General features: G+C 31.1%; 1 protein-coding gene across 3 annotated transcripts in view; it reads right to left on the reverse strand.

The window, feature by feature from the left end:
- The window catches only part of LOC118183408 (serine/threonine-protein kinase Genghis Khan-like), a 210078-nt gene that overhangs the window by 73822 nt on the left and 118356 nt on the right, over positions 1-17900 (reverse strand). For all 3 annotated transcript variants that reach the window (XM_035352925.2, XM_085824928.1, XM_035352926.2), the window contains exons 22-24: positions 15451-15559; positions 11688-11836; positions 3151-3257 (exon numbers count right to left, since the gene is read on the reverse strand). In XM_035352925.2, coding sequence (XP_035208816.1) covers positions 3151-3257; positions 11688-11836; positions 15451-15559 — 365 coding nt within the window. The remainder of the gene's footprint in view (positions 1-3150; positions 3258-11687; positions 11837-15450; positions 15560-17900) is intronic.

Consider the following 17900-nt stretch of genomic DNA (forward strand, 5'->3'; position numbering starts at 1 on the left):
TTTTATCTTTTGACATAAATAAATGAAAAGTGTTCTTAAAATGTTCTTTTTATTCATAGGAAGTGAGAAATGCTTTTTTTTTTTTTTTTTAAATTATTTTGATAGTTTTGTCCTTTAAAATTTTCTCCCTAATTCCCAGCAATTTCCATTGCCCCTGCCCTCCAAATTATTTTTATCATTATTATTTGCTGAAAAATAGTTGCTCATTAATACTAACGAAATTTGAATACCAAATGAAACAAATTAAGATGGAAACTGGAAATTAAATTTTTAAAAAAAAGAGTTCAAAGATGTACATGTCTTGCACATGTGTCCAGTACATATCTTAATGTACTAACAACAAAAAATCTGAGAACTATCAAATTTTATATTATGCACAAACAGGCTTTATTTATTTATTTATTTATTATTTTCCTCCATTTACATACACATTTTGAGATCTGTTTCAAGAGCATTTGGGCTATGTCCTTTTGGGCTAAAAATATTTAAAAATGGCATGTCTTTACTATTTCCAATAGACAGCCTTGTGTGCTGGAGATAAAAATATAAGGTACTTTTCCGTTTTGCCGGCGCAAGCGATAAAGTCGCCAGTAATGGTACAACCGATGCCAAACGGAATATTCTTGCTGGTAACCTTTTACGCCTCATTTTCAAAACAAGTCGCAGCTTTTTCTTATCAGATTGATTGTTTCTTTCAATACTGGCATATCATTACATAGAATTTTTATCAGATAGTTCAGTTTTATGTTTAAGGCAATTTTCGGTAATTAAGTTAATTAGGATGCAATCACAGCGCTTACCCGAAGCCGAAAATATAGAAAAGGTAAAGGTCAAGGGTTAAATTCATCAATTCTAATGAGAATGCATTAGCGAAGTAAAGCACTGCAGTTTTACATAATTTCTGAGTAAGCTATTCGTACGAATTGAAATATTTCTTGCATTTAAACTTGTGTTCCAAATTAAGATTTAACTTGAAATTAATGTGGATAATTACTAAGAGCATTAGATTTTTGTAGAGTAGTTTACGTGAAATGAGATCGCTTGGGGTCACGTGATATGAACCGACGAATCAGGATGTTGAACCATGAAAGCATAGTAAATTCTTAATGTCTTTTTACAAATTTGTTGTCTTTATTGGCTTTTTATAAAATTTTAAGCGATATTAAAATGTTTATGCCTTCTTTTTTAAAAAGAATTCTTAGAACTAACATTTTTTTAATATTTTTTATGTGTATACTGTATGTTGTCGCCAATAAAGTCTGCTTGGCGGGATTTGCGCCGGCGAAACGGAAAAGTACCAAATATAACATTCCATGCAGTATTGAGACAGCTTGCTTTGAAACCACCGAGTTTTTCAACCAAAAATTCGCTAAAGTTTTCCAAAATATGAAATAGATAATAAAAAAAATCTGAAATTTAAAATTCCGGCTTCCACGTGCCAAATGTTCGAGTGGAGGACTACGTCATTAGAAATTTGATGGCTCTAGGAACCTTTGCTTTTTTGCAATGCGAGAAACATACATACATTCACGCAGATTCTTCATTATTTAATTTCTTTAAATATAATACTCAGTGATAATATTTGGTGGCAACAATTTGAAAAGTGATTAAATGCAAAATGCCATTTTGAGATTAATGGCTATTCTCAGCTAATGCCCCTTCAAGCTAATAATATGTAATTTAATAAGTTTCAATATTAGTTTTTAATCATTTTTGCTTTACATATAAAAATATATCATCAATTAATACTTTCCTCTAAAAAGGAAGACAATGAATGTTTTGAATGAGAAGCATTACTCATTACAAGAAAAGCAATTCTGCACAAAAGCAAAAAACATCAATGGAAAAAAAAATATATTTTTCAGTCTCTCCCTCTCTAAATAGAAATGAGCAAATTCTATTCAAAAAATTCTGTTTTTCTTTAACTAAAAACTTTTAATTTACTTTTTATAAAATTTAATTTTATTTCACTAAATTTAATCTCAAACACAGTTACCAATCTAATTACTTAAATTAAGGGAAAAATGTACTCATAACCCTTCATTAGTTTCTACTACTTCAAAATAACCCTATGAACAGATAAAAAATTTTATGATTATGTAAATTATATTTATTTGTAAATACTGAAACAACATTTTAAGAGAAAGGCCATAAAGAATATTTTCAAAATTTTAGTTATTTTGCAATGTAGTAAAATGACATGTTTATACTTGTCAAGTATGGTTTTCAGTGTTATGAATCATAAAAAGACCAGTAGACTACAAGATTTTAACAGTTTTAATAACAAAAGTTTGAAGGATTTGCCACATTGTAAATGAAGTACTTGAAATTAATATTGTTACAAAATGTACAGGAGCGGTAAGATGGCTTCCCCGCAAAGCATTTTTAGGATTGCCATAAAATGGTGAGGGCGGCAGGGTTGCCACATTTGGTGAGAAATTGCCCACCTGGCGACATTTGGCAATATACCATGGACGGATGGAGAACCTTCTGGAACGAATTCTTACCGGTTTAGCCCAGAATGTTCTCGAACACAAGCCAAAAGCTTTATAAGACCTGCTGGTTCGCAGTCAGTTAGTGTGTGTGCCTCGTCTAGCGAGCTGATAGTCAGTCATTGAGCCAGTGTCTCGAAGTCTAGCGCTGAGTGCATCGCAAGTTGTAGCGTAGAAAGTCTCAAGAATAAGTGGAGTTCTGAGAAGAGCAGAGTCGGGAGCTGTAATCCGGTGCTTCGCAGTGAAGCTGTCTCCACCGTTATTGCCTGACAGTGTGAAGGCTGTGTCGCTTATTGTTCCAGTGTGTTTATAGTAGAGTGTCGACGACTGTAAAAGTGTTTTGGAGCTGTCCTGATTAATATTGCTAAATAAAATGCGTTTCGATATTTCATCAAGTGCTGTTGTCGTTATTCACTCCAAACCCACACAATCCCATACGAACATGAAGGAAGAAAATAACGTAACAACTGGTGTCAGAAAAGAAAAGAAAAAACTGTAACAATATGTTGCATAAAGAAGATTGAACTTAGTACACTAATTACCAAGGCAATGCATGTGTACTGTACAATTTCCCCATTTTACATTAATATATATTAAAGCATAATTTTCTAAATAAAAATGAATAATTTCAAATAGAGAAAACACTGACTACACTTACAACTATCACCTGAATCAATTCTATGCTGAAGCTCTTTAATTTGTGCTTCTTTCTTTAAAAGATCCCTCTTGTAAAATTCTATTTTTTGCAAGCAATCTTTATGCTCCCTGTAAATGAGCAATTTAATTTGTTAAAATAAAGAAATAAACTTATTATAAGCTATACTTTGAAGCTGTTTCTAAATTAAGTATATTAATAAATGATATATAAAGATTTCAGTACACCTCAGTAACTGACATGTTTTCAATAAAGAAAACTACACATTGTCATATATGCAGTCATTTCATTAAATCAAAGATATTGTTTCAAATCCCAATGTTTATCATAAAATAACACTTAAATTAATGCTACAAAACTATAAGCTACTAAAATTCAATTGAGAAGAATATATCTGAATAGCATTTTTGAAAAGTTCACAAAATATTGAAAGATAATGCTTTAATGCATAAAATAACATATTTTAAGAATGCTTTACAAGTTCACTTTATAATAACAAAATAAGAACTTCATGATATAAACACACTCTTAACAATTTTTAATCCCTTAACTGCCAAAACTACAAGGAATAATTTTTTCTTATACAAATAATAATAAGCATTAAATTACATATCTATAACATAAATTGCTGTATAAAGTTTTATAAATCTACAAATAACTTTACATCTAATTAATTTAATACTAAAATTTACATTACATTTATTTTACAAATACATATGATTTTCAATGAAAGATTCAAGCATAAAAAGCTTCACTACAATCATGATGTAAAGCTACTACATTACATATTTCGCATCTATAAACAGTCTGACTATGCCATTCTTTACAACGAAGTCTTTTGTTAACCTCGGACTTTACGATAAAATGTCTACCATCTACATGTAATTGGTTTTGAATGCTGAATTTACTAGGTCTTCCTGTTGCTGATCCATTTCTGGCTAATTCTACATTCTCAGTAGGAGTTTGCAAAAGGAATAATGCAATATTGCATCTGAAATCTAAAAGAGTTTTTATTTCCAGTACTAGATAGTCGTAATATTTTCCACGCATTTGTCAAGGATACATCAACGTATTTAGTAAATAATGGCCAAGACCATTTAAACACAACATATCTTTAGAATTTCCTACAGACAGTCTCATGCACTGAGATAATTTTTTTTTTTTTTTTTTTTTTTTTTTTTTTTCCTGCACACTGTTACCATTGCTTGCTTTGAAATTGCTCAGTTTGTTAATAAAAAAATCGTTAATGTTTTACAAAATATGAAATAGATAATAAACAAAATTCCAAATTCTGAATATGGATGTCCAGGTGCCCGTGTTCAAGCGGAGGATTACATCATTCAAAATTTGATAGCTCTAGGTACTGTCATTTTATCACAAAGCAAGAAACATAAATATATTCCTGCAGATTCTTCATTGTTTAATTTCTTTAACTAAGGTGATAATATTTTGTGGGAACAATTTTAAAAGTGATTCACCATTTATAGTGAAACTCCACAAAATGCTATTTAGAGACTTAACTCTTTTGGGCTCAGGGTTCATAGCCACATTTTAGTTCAAAAATTAAGCACCTATAAGCACTTTTCAAGCACATTTTAAGAAAAAAAATAAGCACCTATCTAATTACATTATACACAACTGCATAACTTCAAAAATTAGACTCGTAATTTAAAATATGAGAAATGCAGTATTTATTAAGAGAGAATAAGCATGGGGGACAAGAGAATAAGCATGGGCAGAGAAAGGGGGAACCTCAACCATGGAAAATAATTACTTTTTTTAAATTTTAAATAACAGTTCAATTTACAGAACTAATTTACAATAAGAGAAAAAAAACTATGCACAACTAAACTATATTACAAGATTTAATGATGAAATTTCAGTTCAAAATAGAGGAAATAAATAATAATAAGGCATATTTATTCTATTCGCTTGGAACTTAATAATAAATTCAATTCATTTTTCCACTCATATTGATATTTAACTAATTTAAATCTAAATTCTGAACATTTTCTAAATTTTCATCGTATATCAGTTTTTCCTTAACAGATATTGCAAGCAAAGTAATTTAAGTAAAAAAAGAGGAACATTTCTGAAATCAGAAGACAGAAATTTGCTTCATGCAGTCATCCTTTAACAGTAAAAGCTTAACTACCCGCATACTTGAAAATTGGCGAATATTCGGACAGTCGAGCGTAACTTGAAAAAGAGGAGCAGAGGGGGGGATAGACTGTAGCCGTTCTTTAGATTTTTCCACTAAATAAATGCTTTTGACATTTCGATATGTGCATCATATAAAAACAAACCAACGGAACAGAAAAATATCCTGCTTAGCAAGCACAGTAAAACTCTTTTAAGTGTTCATAAACAAATCTCGGACCGAACATCAAAATTAATTATCTCTGCAAAATATCGCAAACGTTATTGCACAATATGTGCACCGTAATTCTTCCCTACATGATATTATGCAATCGGATTCAACAGCTGCCGATATTGGGAGAATAAAGAACTAAATCAAGGAAAAGAAAGAGACTTGGGGTGTTTTTCATTCTAATTTTCAACAGACTGCGTTAAATTTCCGGAATAGAATCATTCTTCGCTTGGGTTGGTAGACCGCAAAACTTTTAGTCTTATTCAATCCAGATTGGAAAGTGACTGACAAAAAAAAAAAAAAAAAAAAAAAAAGTCTGTTGCTTATTTTGCAACGAACTGTAACAGTTTCAATATTCGTGATTTTGCGGAGAAAGGGAAGAACCTCCCAACCTTCGTACTGTATAATGTATTGGCCAAAAAAATGAAATTATTTTGACTATTCGATTACTTTCCCTTTATTTACGTCATTCCGAATATTATTAATTAGAAAGCTAATCTGTGTTAAAACACAACCATTTTTGGAAGTTTACTATACTTCAGCAGTTACTGCAACTATGTTATTATAAACATTCATTATATGCTCATAATATAAGCATAACGATCATAATATCATAATAAAATCGAATATGAACTGACCAAGCGGAACGAGAATGCAAATTATTAAGATCTTGATAGAAATTCAAACGTGTGTAGTATTTGGGTAGGAGGAAAAGAATGCCAAATGTACCGAAATTTTCTACTGCTTTCGCAATTCTTTGCAATTCTGCTTCGCAACAGAACGACGGGCACCTGTGTGTACTCTCCGTGTACACCAGAGGTTATGTTAATGCAGAGAAAGGGGGAAAAGCTATTTCCGGGAATATGATTCACAATCTGACATTCCATATTAGGAAGAAAAGTTGTTTATTTAGTTTCAGCTTTGGTACGGGGAAAAATTGCGCATTCATTTAAAAAAAAGCACCAAAAGCAAAAAATAAGCACTAAAAACAAAAAAATAAGGGCTTTAAAGAAAAAGTAAGCACCTATAAGGGCCTTTATATTTTGTTTTCAAATATAAGGACTTATAAGCACTTATAAGGACCACTATGAACCCTGTGGGCTACTGCTCCTTTGAGCTAAAAAAAACCTTGTCCAAAAGTTGTGTAAGTTGTCTCACACGGAACACTGATTTCCTTACACATATTTTAAAATCTGAAATAGTTATCAAGAGCATCAAATTAGCAATTCATAATTAAGATATATTGCAATGGAGACTATAGGGGTTCATTATCCTCAAAATGAGTGGCTGCGTGTCTACACTGACAACTCTATGTTAGACAGAGCATGTGGTGCTGCAAGCTGGTATTAATAGCAAGCTTTTTAATTTCTACTTACCAATGAGCCCTCTTATAACAGCCTTTTTTGTGGAAATGAAAACCATTGCAGTAGCTATTCAACGACTGTCGATTCGTAGCCACTCTTTTGTAAAGGCAGTCATATTGTCAGATTCCAAAAGTGCACCTAAAGCCCCTCTGAATAATCAGAATAGTTCCCAAAGAATCTTAGACTGTAGGCATTTGCTCAAGTCAATAACAAACAGAATTTCTTTCCAATGGATTCCAGCCCACTATTGAATGATGAGCAATGAAAAAGCCAATACATTTTTAGAACTCTGATAGTGCAATGCATTAATCAACCACTTTCTTTTCATATGACTAAATTGTTTGTTAATCTGACACTAAAGAAAATTCTTAAACAAGATATGATTTTCCATACTATGGATAAGAGATGGAGGATTCTGGGGAAAGAGAGAACTTTCATTCCCAGTTTTTCAAGAAAGACAGTGGCAGCTCTATTTAAACATCTGACTGGACATGACTGTTTGCAAGACCACCTCTATAGAATTGAAGTGGTGGATTCCCCAAACTGTGTTTTGTGTGACTTGAATCAGTCTATGATCTTTAAACATTTAAATAATTGCACTGTATTTTTTTCAGCACAATGACATTGTTAAAAAGTACTGGACAAGCCCTGAACTAATGGCTATTTGGCATTTGTAAAATAATATTTAACAAACAGAAATCTATTACCTTTTTAAGTAAAGATGTTCTGTTTCTTCTTCCTCTTAGGGAGGAAACTAATGCAGAAACAGACAGGTGAAACAGTAACAAAACTACCATTTACTAATTAAATGTTAACCAATTAAAAGTTAACCAAGCAGTTATTAACGGGTCAAACAATTTTGTGATCGTAAAGAGATGGAAGAATATCAATACATGCGTTGTGTTTACCATACATCCGGGACCGTGCTGTGAGAGGATCGAATAATAAGACAACAGTATTTCATAAGCAAGAACATAACAAAATTCCAAATTAATTCTGAGTTTATTAAGTATTCTCATGTCAAAAGGAATTTCCATTAATTTGCTGATTATATCTTCACCTTAATTTAATTTTTTGACATCAAAATTTTATCATGAAACATACTTATTTACTTTTCCAGATAAAAACTATTAAGTAAATCATACAAAAAAACAATACACACTTTTCTTTGTCCTTAAGCAAGGAATTTGACATACAGGCTAATAATAATTTCATAATAAAAAAATGTACATTCTTAATTAGATGGAACTCTAAATTTTAAGTTAATTTTAGAAATAAAGATATTAGGATGAAGGCGAGTTTCATTTAAGTCGTTGGAAATTAACGTTACAGTTAGTAGGTACTTATTATCTTCTTCTATTTCCTTAAAAAAAATAATAAAAAATTCTTATCTGGAGGGTGGTCATCTTGAAGTGAAAAATGAACCGTTTCTCTAATAACCGTCCTTACAACACCTGGCTAAACGACATCCTGGAACACAAAGATTGGCACGGCAATGACTCCTACATTTCACGAGGAAACTCAGCTCACTGTTCAGTGGGATTGAATAATGGAAGAATGATTGTAGCTTTTGTTGCAGAATGATTTAGCCACTATCCTCACAGGAAACTGTCCAAACGTGAACCATTGAAGTAGTACCCCTTACAGAAAAGCTGTTCTAACACGAACCGTTGGTATAGTATCTTCTCAGGAATAGCTGCCATAACCCGAACAACTGAAGAAAGATTTTTGCAATAAATATTTGGCCATACCAGACCATAGCGACAGTTGCTGGATAAACTATATCGGCTATGCGAACAATTATTTTTCGTTAACATGCTGCACAGCTAGAGTACTCCCCATCAGTAACTGTTCGGCCAACAAAATCAGCAAATGCTCAGATGCATGCTTCTCCCTGCACATAACAAGGTCAGGAGCATGAAAATGCTGCTTCCCTCCTTTCCCTTCTCCTTCGAATCAAGGGATCAACTACACCCAGACGATCCAAGCAAAAAGTGTCTGTTCTTCAAAAACTCCTTCACTTCCTTCAGCAAACACATCTCCCATAATGCCAATATTATCGCCCCTCAATTTTAGCACTAATTTTAGCTTTTACCCCGAATGACCAAAAAATGTTTACGACACATGCGCACACCAACTGTCTTTCGCCAAGAACCTGACACTGCAATTCGCCAACCTGATGACTTGGTGAAAATGCAATCCTTGACCTTTCCATCACGTAAACAAGTCCTAGGGGTCAATCGCACAAAAGAAGTTTGTTCTAGAAAATTCTAAAGGGCAAACAGCACCATGACAAAGCGAAATTCGTCAATTTTTCGAACCCTTCACAGAGAAGCAAAATTTTGAGAAAACTCAAAAATAAAAGAAAATAATAACTATTTGTTGAAGTATCTGCCTTTCCCCAAAATTAAGAATTACAAAACCGAATTAATCACAAAAATAAAAACTCAATTTAATAATTCAGAATAAAACTAAACATTAAGATTTTCAACTAAGAAAATAATTAATTAATCCAGTTCTTTATAATAGATCAATTAATTATTTACACAACAAAGACATTACTGGAAAATACCTAAATGATGAATAGAACTGAAATATTAAAATTTATTAACACCTTTTTTAAAAAAATTATAAACTTTATAAAATTAATTTTAAAGTAATCAGTTAAAAAATTAAGAATTTCACACCAATAATATGTGCAAGTTATAATAAACTCTGCAAAATAACATTAGTAAACAAATGCATGTTAACATAACAATATGAATAAATATTTTCTCAACTAGTATTCTCCTCGCATACATAGAATGCATATATATAGGCAATAGTAATTTTTCAGTTTTTTAATATTTTAGACCTCATTCATAACTTATTAAGAAAAGGACAGGCAGATGATCAATACCATTTTCTTAGGTTCACACACAGAAAAATTTGCAACAAAATTAATTTTTTGCCCACAAATATTAAAAAATAGAGGAGGGAGGAGAAAAAAGTAATTTTACTTGGTTTCAAGAAACAACACATCAAAACAGAACAAATACTATCTAACAAATAAAAGTAAAATCTTGAAGACAGTACATGAAATCTTAACACAAACCAAAAAGTGAGCACAACAAAAACAGCCATGCATAGTTACCAATCTTGAAAAACCATGATTTTGAAAGAGGATTTGCCACTGTGATGAAAAATCATTTTAAAAGAAAGCCTAATTGACTTAAATTCACTTAAGAATGCCTGATTCAGATTATTCAATTATTTAAAATATAATTTCGATGCAAAGCATATTAATATTTAATTAGCTATTCTAAATTTTTATATTCTTTGTCTAATTATATTCTGTAATTTACTTACATTTCTGTACTTTGAAAATCCTGGGCAGGGAAGGAAAGCTTAGTTTATCAAAGTATTTTCAGACAGAATGACAATAAAATTAATACTTAACCAACATCTATGTGGATAAGCTTAGTAGCATATCACATACTGATATAGAACAAAATTTAATATACATATTAACTAATTAAACATCGGTTAAAGCTTCACGCAAAGATCTACTAATGTGTGCAAGAAATTAAAACAATTCAGACTAAATAAAATTTAATAAGAAAAATAGGCTGGAAATCACAATGGGTGAAAGAATGCAATTTGCAGAATTTAAATTTTATTAATACTACTCATATTTTATTTATTGCTGAAACACATTTTCATTGGTGAAGGCTAAAGATTAAAAACCAGAAATTTGGGAGAAGTGATGAAAAACTGGGAAAAACAGCAGCTACGTCGACATATTGTTTTAGACATATGATAAATTTTGAAAACTGAATCTAGGTATAAAGATTGCTTTTAGAATCTGAATAGAACAGATGATAAATAATGCATAACTCCCTCTTAAATTTTAAAAATTAAAAAAAAAAAAAAAAAAAAAAAAGGTAGTATCTGTTATCTGATGCTATTGCTGTGATTGACCATCAATTGATTACTGAAAATTGAATAAAGTGTGAAATTTAAATTGTTACGGATTAAAGACCTTTTCTTTAACTTCGCGTTTGGCAGCAAAATTTGTGAAAGCAGATCTTGCCGTGCATCTTTCCACTATCAACCAATCACATACTCTTCACTCTCAGTGAAGAAAAAGTGGGAGACAGTTACAAGTACACCAAGGTAAAAAACTTATGTATTCTTAAAATCCATGTAATCTATTATTATGTCTTATCTAGAAATGCAAACAGAACTGTAAATACTGCCCTACATATGGAATAAAGATAACAGAAGAATTTCTCATGTGTAGTTCAACTCAGTTTCCTCCCAAATATTACAGATCTATTAAATCAAGCACGCTGAAAATCAGACCGTCTAAAAAATTAATTACAGCAAAGGATTAATGGATGGTTGCATATCTTTCAAACAGATCTTGTAAACTAGAACTTCAAAACAAATAATCATCACAGGATTTATCATAATCATTCAGTGATCAGCAGATGTTTCATTACACAGGAACATTCCAGATATTTTGAACTACATAAATTTTAATCATACATATTTTGATGCAAGCATATAAATTAATTTATTAATGTGAGACAGTATTTTCTTTTACAATATAAAGAACTATTTTACAAATAATCTTAACATCAAAGATCGTTGATAGTATTATATTTTAAATACTGAATAAATAAATCTGCAAATATCTACATAAAAAAAGCAGAGTAAAACTTCTTACTATACCATATAGAAATTTGTAATAAAACTATGCATACTATGTATATTTAGTTTACTTCTGAATCTAACACAAAAATTAAAGGTAAAAAAATTACTTTTGCTCAGCTACAAGCTCAGCACGAACTTTACTCAGCTCTTGGCTTATAGCTTGTTTAGCTTGTATTTCACTCTGCAGGCTGGACTGAAGATTAAGCAACTCCATTTTATCTAGCTTCTGAGACCTACGGTTCTTCCAGTTCTTTTCCTGATTCAAATCATATTTCAGTATTTTGTATATTTACATATATACATGTTACATAGTTATATGCAATCAATATAGTGACATGTATTATATATAAAGGGTTCAGCAAATCAATCTCCTGTATTTAGAAAGGGAGCTGTGTGAGTTTTGGTGGGGATACAGCGGCGGAGGGGACATCAGTCAATAGTGGGATATGTGGCATTTGCAGTAGTTGCAATGGCATGGAATAGTGCATTTGTTGTGAAAGAGTATATTCATAATGGTGGTTATGTGATTACTACTACTCAGCGGTCATTTTGCATTTGGTTCAAACTTCACCAACATGATCCTGTTCCAGAGAGAAAAACTATCACGTTTGGGTATCAAATTTTACAGCAACAGGTTCTGGACTAAAAAAGAAATCCCCTGGCCAATCTCGGACCATAACAATGCCGCACGTGAGAGCATTCATCCATCATTCTCCAAAGAGTTCAGCACTTAAACATGCAGCTTCCCTGGGATTGTCTGACAGGAGTGTAAGAAGAATCTTCACATGTATCCATTCAAAGTGATGATTACCCAAGAATTCAGTGAGAGAAATTCTGAAACTCGTAGAACTGCATGTCAGGACATTTTTCAGAACATTCCTCACGGCACTGTTATGAATTCATTTGATGATGCAAACTTCCATTTGTCAGATACTGTAAATAGACAAAATTTCCACTACTGGGTAGGAGAAAAATACCAGTAACTTCACCAATGACCACTTCACAGCCTTTGTGTGACAGTTTTAGTGTGACTTTGATGAATTTGGTCTGTGAGCTCTTATTTTTTTCAAAGAAGATGGGCTAACAGTAATAGTTATCATGAATTGTTACTAACAAATGTCCGAGACCTTATTCCAACCTAAGTTAAAGCAATTTTTGGGGGACTATGAACAGGGAGAAGTCTAGTTCCAACAAGATGGAGCCAAGCTCACACTTCATGGTGTTCTCTAGCAATTCCGAGAAAACTATTTCCGGGACGTCTTCTCTTTTTGCGAGAAGACATGAGCTGGATCTCAATGTCACCCAATTTATCCCCTTGTGATTTTTTTTCTTTGGAGACAGTTAAGGCACAAGTGTACAAATATCACTCCACAATCCTGCAAGCACTTATAGAGGCAATCATTCAGGCAGTGGCTGCCATTCCACTGGAAATTACACAAAGCACTATGGACAACTTTTGGGAAAGACTTCTTTAATGGAGAAAGCCATTTACTGGACATGATTTTTAAAACCAAGAAACGTAAAGTAACATCATATTTGTTTTCACAAATAAAAGTATTTTTTCTGCACCTTTCTTTGTTCATTTGCAACTGCCTTTTGAAACACAGGAGGTTGATTTACTGGACCTGGCATATAACAAATTCTTGTTAAATTTATTTGTGATAACCTCTTTAATAGAATTTTAAACACACACACACAAAAAAAAAAAAAAAAATAATAATAATAATAATAATTGGAAAGATATATTTCAACTAGCAATTTATATTTCTTAAATTATGATTTGGTTTCTATTTCTAATATATGGTAGAGTCCTGTAAACTCAACATAATGTGGACTGAAAGACTGCCGAGTTTCTGAAAAGTCAACTTTTACAGAATAAGGTGTGGATTTTTCAGAACTCTTAATATTTAACTCTAAATTATTATAGGCATTTGTAGAACAATACTGGACATGGAAAAGTAAAGCATACAACTATTTTTTTTTTTATGTCAAGATTTACCACAATAGGAGTAATTTAAAAAAATACCTTAGGATAATCGAGTTAAAAAACTTACATACAAAAATAAAGAAAAATTATTAGTAGTTCCTGGTAGAAAAATATCGTATGATGGTAGATTGTCTCTCACACTCATTCTGTCATCGTACAGTTTCTTCCCATAGGCAATGGAGGAACAAAATGTCCATACCAGACTTGCACCTTGCTCCTCCATGTAATGGAGCATTCCTTCAGCGGTCTTCAGTCCTTCACTATGGGTCATCGTTTTAGTTTTCCGTTGTCTTCAACCTCTTCATTTTCTGATTCATCTTCATTTTTATCTACATTGTCTTTTACCAGTGCAAGTATTTCTGCATATCCTAAAATTTTGCAATTTTCCTCTTATCTCATCCACTCTTCAACATCACTATCCGTAGTTTCTTTGCAGCCTGGAATTTTCTGAAGTCAACTATTTCACAATTTCTTTGTCTCTTCTCTGCTTTCGTGAAATTCGTTTCCTGAATGGCCGAGCAACTTTCTCCAGGAACGGACAAGGCTTATCTGCTCGATTTTACTCAAAGAATGAGCTATCCATCCAATAACATCCAACATATCTATTTTCTTCAGTTTCTCAATCAAATCTCACCTTTCCTCCATGGTTAGGACTCCATGGTTTTTCAAAGGTACCATTCGAAAATTCAGACCAGTGTTATCACAATTATAAATTTGATCTTCAGATATATCCTTCTTTTCTATTAGTTTGTGGAAATTATCCTTGAATATTGCAGCATTTTCCAAGTCAGCAGATAGCTTTTCTCCACAAACATTTAACTTCCTGATGCTGTACCACTTTTAAATCCAGGCTCTCCTCCTTGAAATTCATCATAAAATTTTTTAGCCTTCTCTTGTAAAACTGGTCCTGAAATGGGTGTTCCCTGTTCCCTTTGCTGCCTGAACCACAAATAAAGTGCCTTGCTCACTTTTTGGTATTCACCACCTTTCGTGCTTTTTCTTTCCTACATGCCGTACATGCTATTTTCACACACCAAGACTCGATTTCGGACCTCTTCTTTTTTCCACCTTATCAAAATAATCCGCCCAACATTTAAATCCACAACAAATTTGTTTACACTTCTCCTTTTGTTCAGTCGCTTTAAGGCATCTAGTTTCATTTCCACTGTCACGTTAGTTTGTTTTCTTTTCGAATGACATTTTCACTTCACAGAATATCAAAAGTTCTCAAAATTATGTTAATACTTATATACCTAGGTATGAAATAAATAACGATAACCGCAATGAACTGGTGTAAGTTTAGTTTGCAATAAGATACAGTCACAAAACTTCAGACAAGTCTCCTAATGTTTCGCCATGTTTAGAAAGGAATGTGAGCCAGTGGCCAACTGCTACCTGACTTACTTCATATCCTTGAATGAAGCAAATAGCACTGCCAAGTATTACAGCACATCTTGAAATTTGTTAGGCAGTTGCAAGAAGTAACGGCACAAATTACAGAAAAAGAACACTTACCTCTTTGAACAGAACAGGAAAGACATATGCATATATAATAATTATATGTAATATTTGCTCTATTTGGCCTAAAGATATCTTAAACAAATTCCTAAAAAGTTGTTGAGTTACACAGAATGTCAAGATATTGGGAATTGAGTTTACGGGACTCTGCTGTACTACAAGTCTGATTAATCATATAGTTAATACAGATGAGGATTACCAAATTATTTAAAAATTTAAAACTCAGCAAATGAAATCATAACAGCACAACAACATAAGCCACTAGCACAGCAACATAAGTAAATGACACAGCTGTGCTAGCTATAAAATTATAACACAGCAACATAAGAAATAAAATTATAAATTTTGAAAAGAAAATGCCTTACCACTGTTGATGTTGGGGGCACACCAGTCATTTTTAAAGCATCTAATTCTTCTGTCATTTTAGTAGCTAATGCTTGAAGATAACCTCTTGCATCTTTTTCGTCACTTACCCTTAAAATTTATGGTTATACATGAGAACTTATAAAAATAATACCTTTTGAGCACATAATGAATCACTTACAGAACACATACAAGTTAACTGCAATTAAAATAAGAATTATAAACTAAGACACTATTGAAAATTTTCTTAAAAGAAAAAATAATACAGTCATAAAATATAAAGTGTTTTATTCTCTGAATGAAATGCCTTTAAAATTTTGCAATTTTTATATAATTAACAGTATTTATACAGTATGGAAGTATATAGAAAATGATAACATCTTGTGTAGTTATTATTATATATACATATTAAAATTGCATATTAAAAATAAAATTACTTTCAAAGTTTACGGTTAAGCCTCCAAAATATATATGTTTTTTTACATATAAAAAGAAGCATAATAAAAGACTAAAAGTTAAAAAGCAAATTTTTAAAACCATCCTGCGCTAACCATAACAACAACAAAATGCTTAAAAGGCTCATGTCGGGCAAAACTGTGATACCTGGGTATTTTTATATCAACTTTTTCAGTTTTTACTTTTTATTAGAATATGCATTTACACATCAGAGTATGCTTTAAGCAATTTTCTTTATCAAAATTTACACATAGCTATATTTTATATACATATTCCTCTTTTCCAACTACCCTTTTCAATCCATGCTTTAACCAGAATTTTCCAATGGAATCGGAGAAATTTTAAAGGGGTCAGTGATCACTAAGGAGTCAAGAGCCGAATATGTACCTGCAACTGATCAGCATAACCAAGATTTGCAAAAATATATATATAAATAAATAACTAAAAATAAATAATTAAAAAATAGTTCCGAAAGCTTTCAAATTTTCCATTACGCCCAAAGGAAAAATTTTTTAATGTTTTGTGGGTTACCTTTATTTATTAAATATCATGTTCTTCGCACTTAAACCATAAAATTCAGTTAAACAGTATTATCGCAAAATAATATTAAAATGAACGTATCTTTAGAATTTCCAATACAGAGTCTCACTTACTGGAGATAAAAATGTTTTTTCGTACAGTGTTGCCATAGCTCGCTTTGAAATCATTGAGTTTGTTAATCAAAAATTTGTTACAATTCTAAAAAATATGAAACAAAAAATAAAACAAATTCCTAATTTCGAATTCTAGATGGCCATATTACAATGGAAACATACGTTATTCAAAATTTGATGACCTTAGGTACCGCAGTTTTATCACAATGCGAGAAAAACATACATTTATGCAGATTCTTCATTATTTAATTTCTTTAAACATAATACAGGACTGTAATACTTGGTGGCAACAGTTTAAAAAGTGAACCAACATTTAAAGTTTTCAATGCAAAATGCTAGAATGAAATAAATAGCCCTTCTGGGCTAATGCCCTTTGGACTAACATAATAAAATTTATAATTAATTATTTATTAATATAAAGCTGTGTCATGTAGTAAGGCAGAAACCATATAAACTAAGTATATGGGAAAATACGCTACAATTATTTAATATATGTTTTTAAATATATAAATATTTTATGCAATAAATACAATATAAAAAAGTAAAACACAGCAAAAATATGAAGGACATAAAACTAGAATGGAAAACAACAAATTGAACATTTTTTAACAAGGGGATTTAAAAATTAAATTTTATGATGAATACTTTAAAAACATGCATCACTACATTTAAAACAAAGCATTAATAAAATCAAACTTTTGTACAATTACAATCTGTGATTTTGATTCCGAAAACTTGTTTTTATCTGCAAAATTAATGATAATAAAACAAAAAATTATTAAACATAAATCTAACTAACAATTTTTCAAAACTTTTATTTATGTTCTTATTGTTCTCATTAAGTTACTTACTTGCAATTATTTATATAATGATTATGTGTATACTGTATATTATAAAGAAAAATATAAAGAAGAGGGTGATGGGGGAAAAAAAAAAAAAAACCATTTATTTAAAAGAGTCAATGCAAGGAAAAGGTTAGGGCTTCCTATTTTAAAAAATTTTCTTTATCAAATGCATATACATAGTTGTATTTTATATACATATTCCTTTTCAGATATACTTTTATAATCTGTATGCTGGTACATATCAAATACCAAAAGCTAAAAGAAATATCAAATTCAGTTTTGATTCACAGTTTATAATTCTAGAAATTCTTATTTCAGAAAACTTTTTGATACTAATTTCTTTTCAAATTCAATTTTCTTTTTTATTTACATTCTATTTCAATTTTTGTTAATCTTGTACACATGAGAATAAAAAAATTAAAAATACAATTAATTCCTATTAAAAAGTAAAATTTTGTTTTAATTTATTTTAATAATTAAAATGTTATTAATACATTT

The sequence above is a fragment of the Stegodyphus dumicola genome, chromosome 10 (genome assembly GCF_044657685.1).
Source record: "Stegodyphus dumicola isolate Sdum_Otavi_A_Nest chromosome 10, ASM4465768v1".
Taxonomy (NCBI): Eukaryota; Metazoa; Arthropoda; class Arachnida; order Araneae; family Eresidae; genus Stegodyphus; species Stegodyphus dumicola.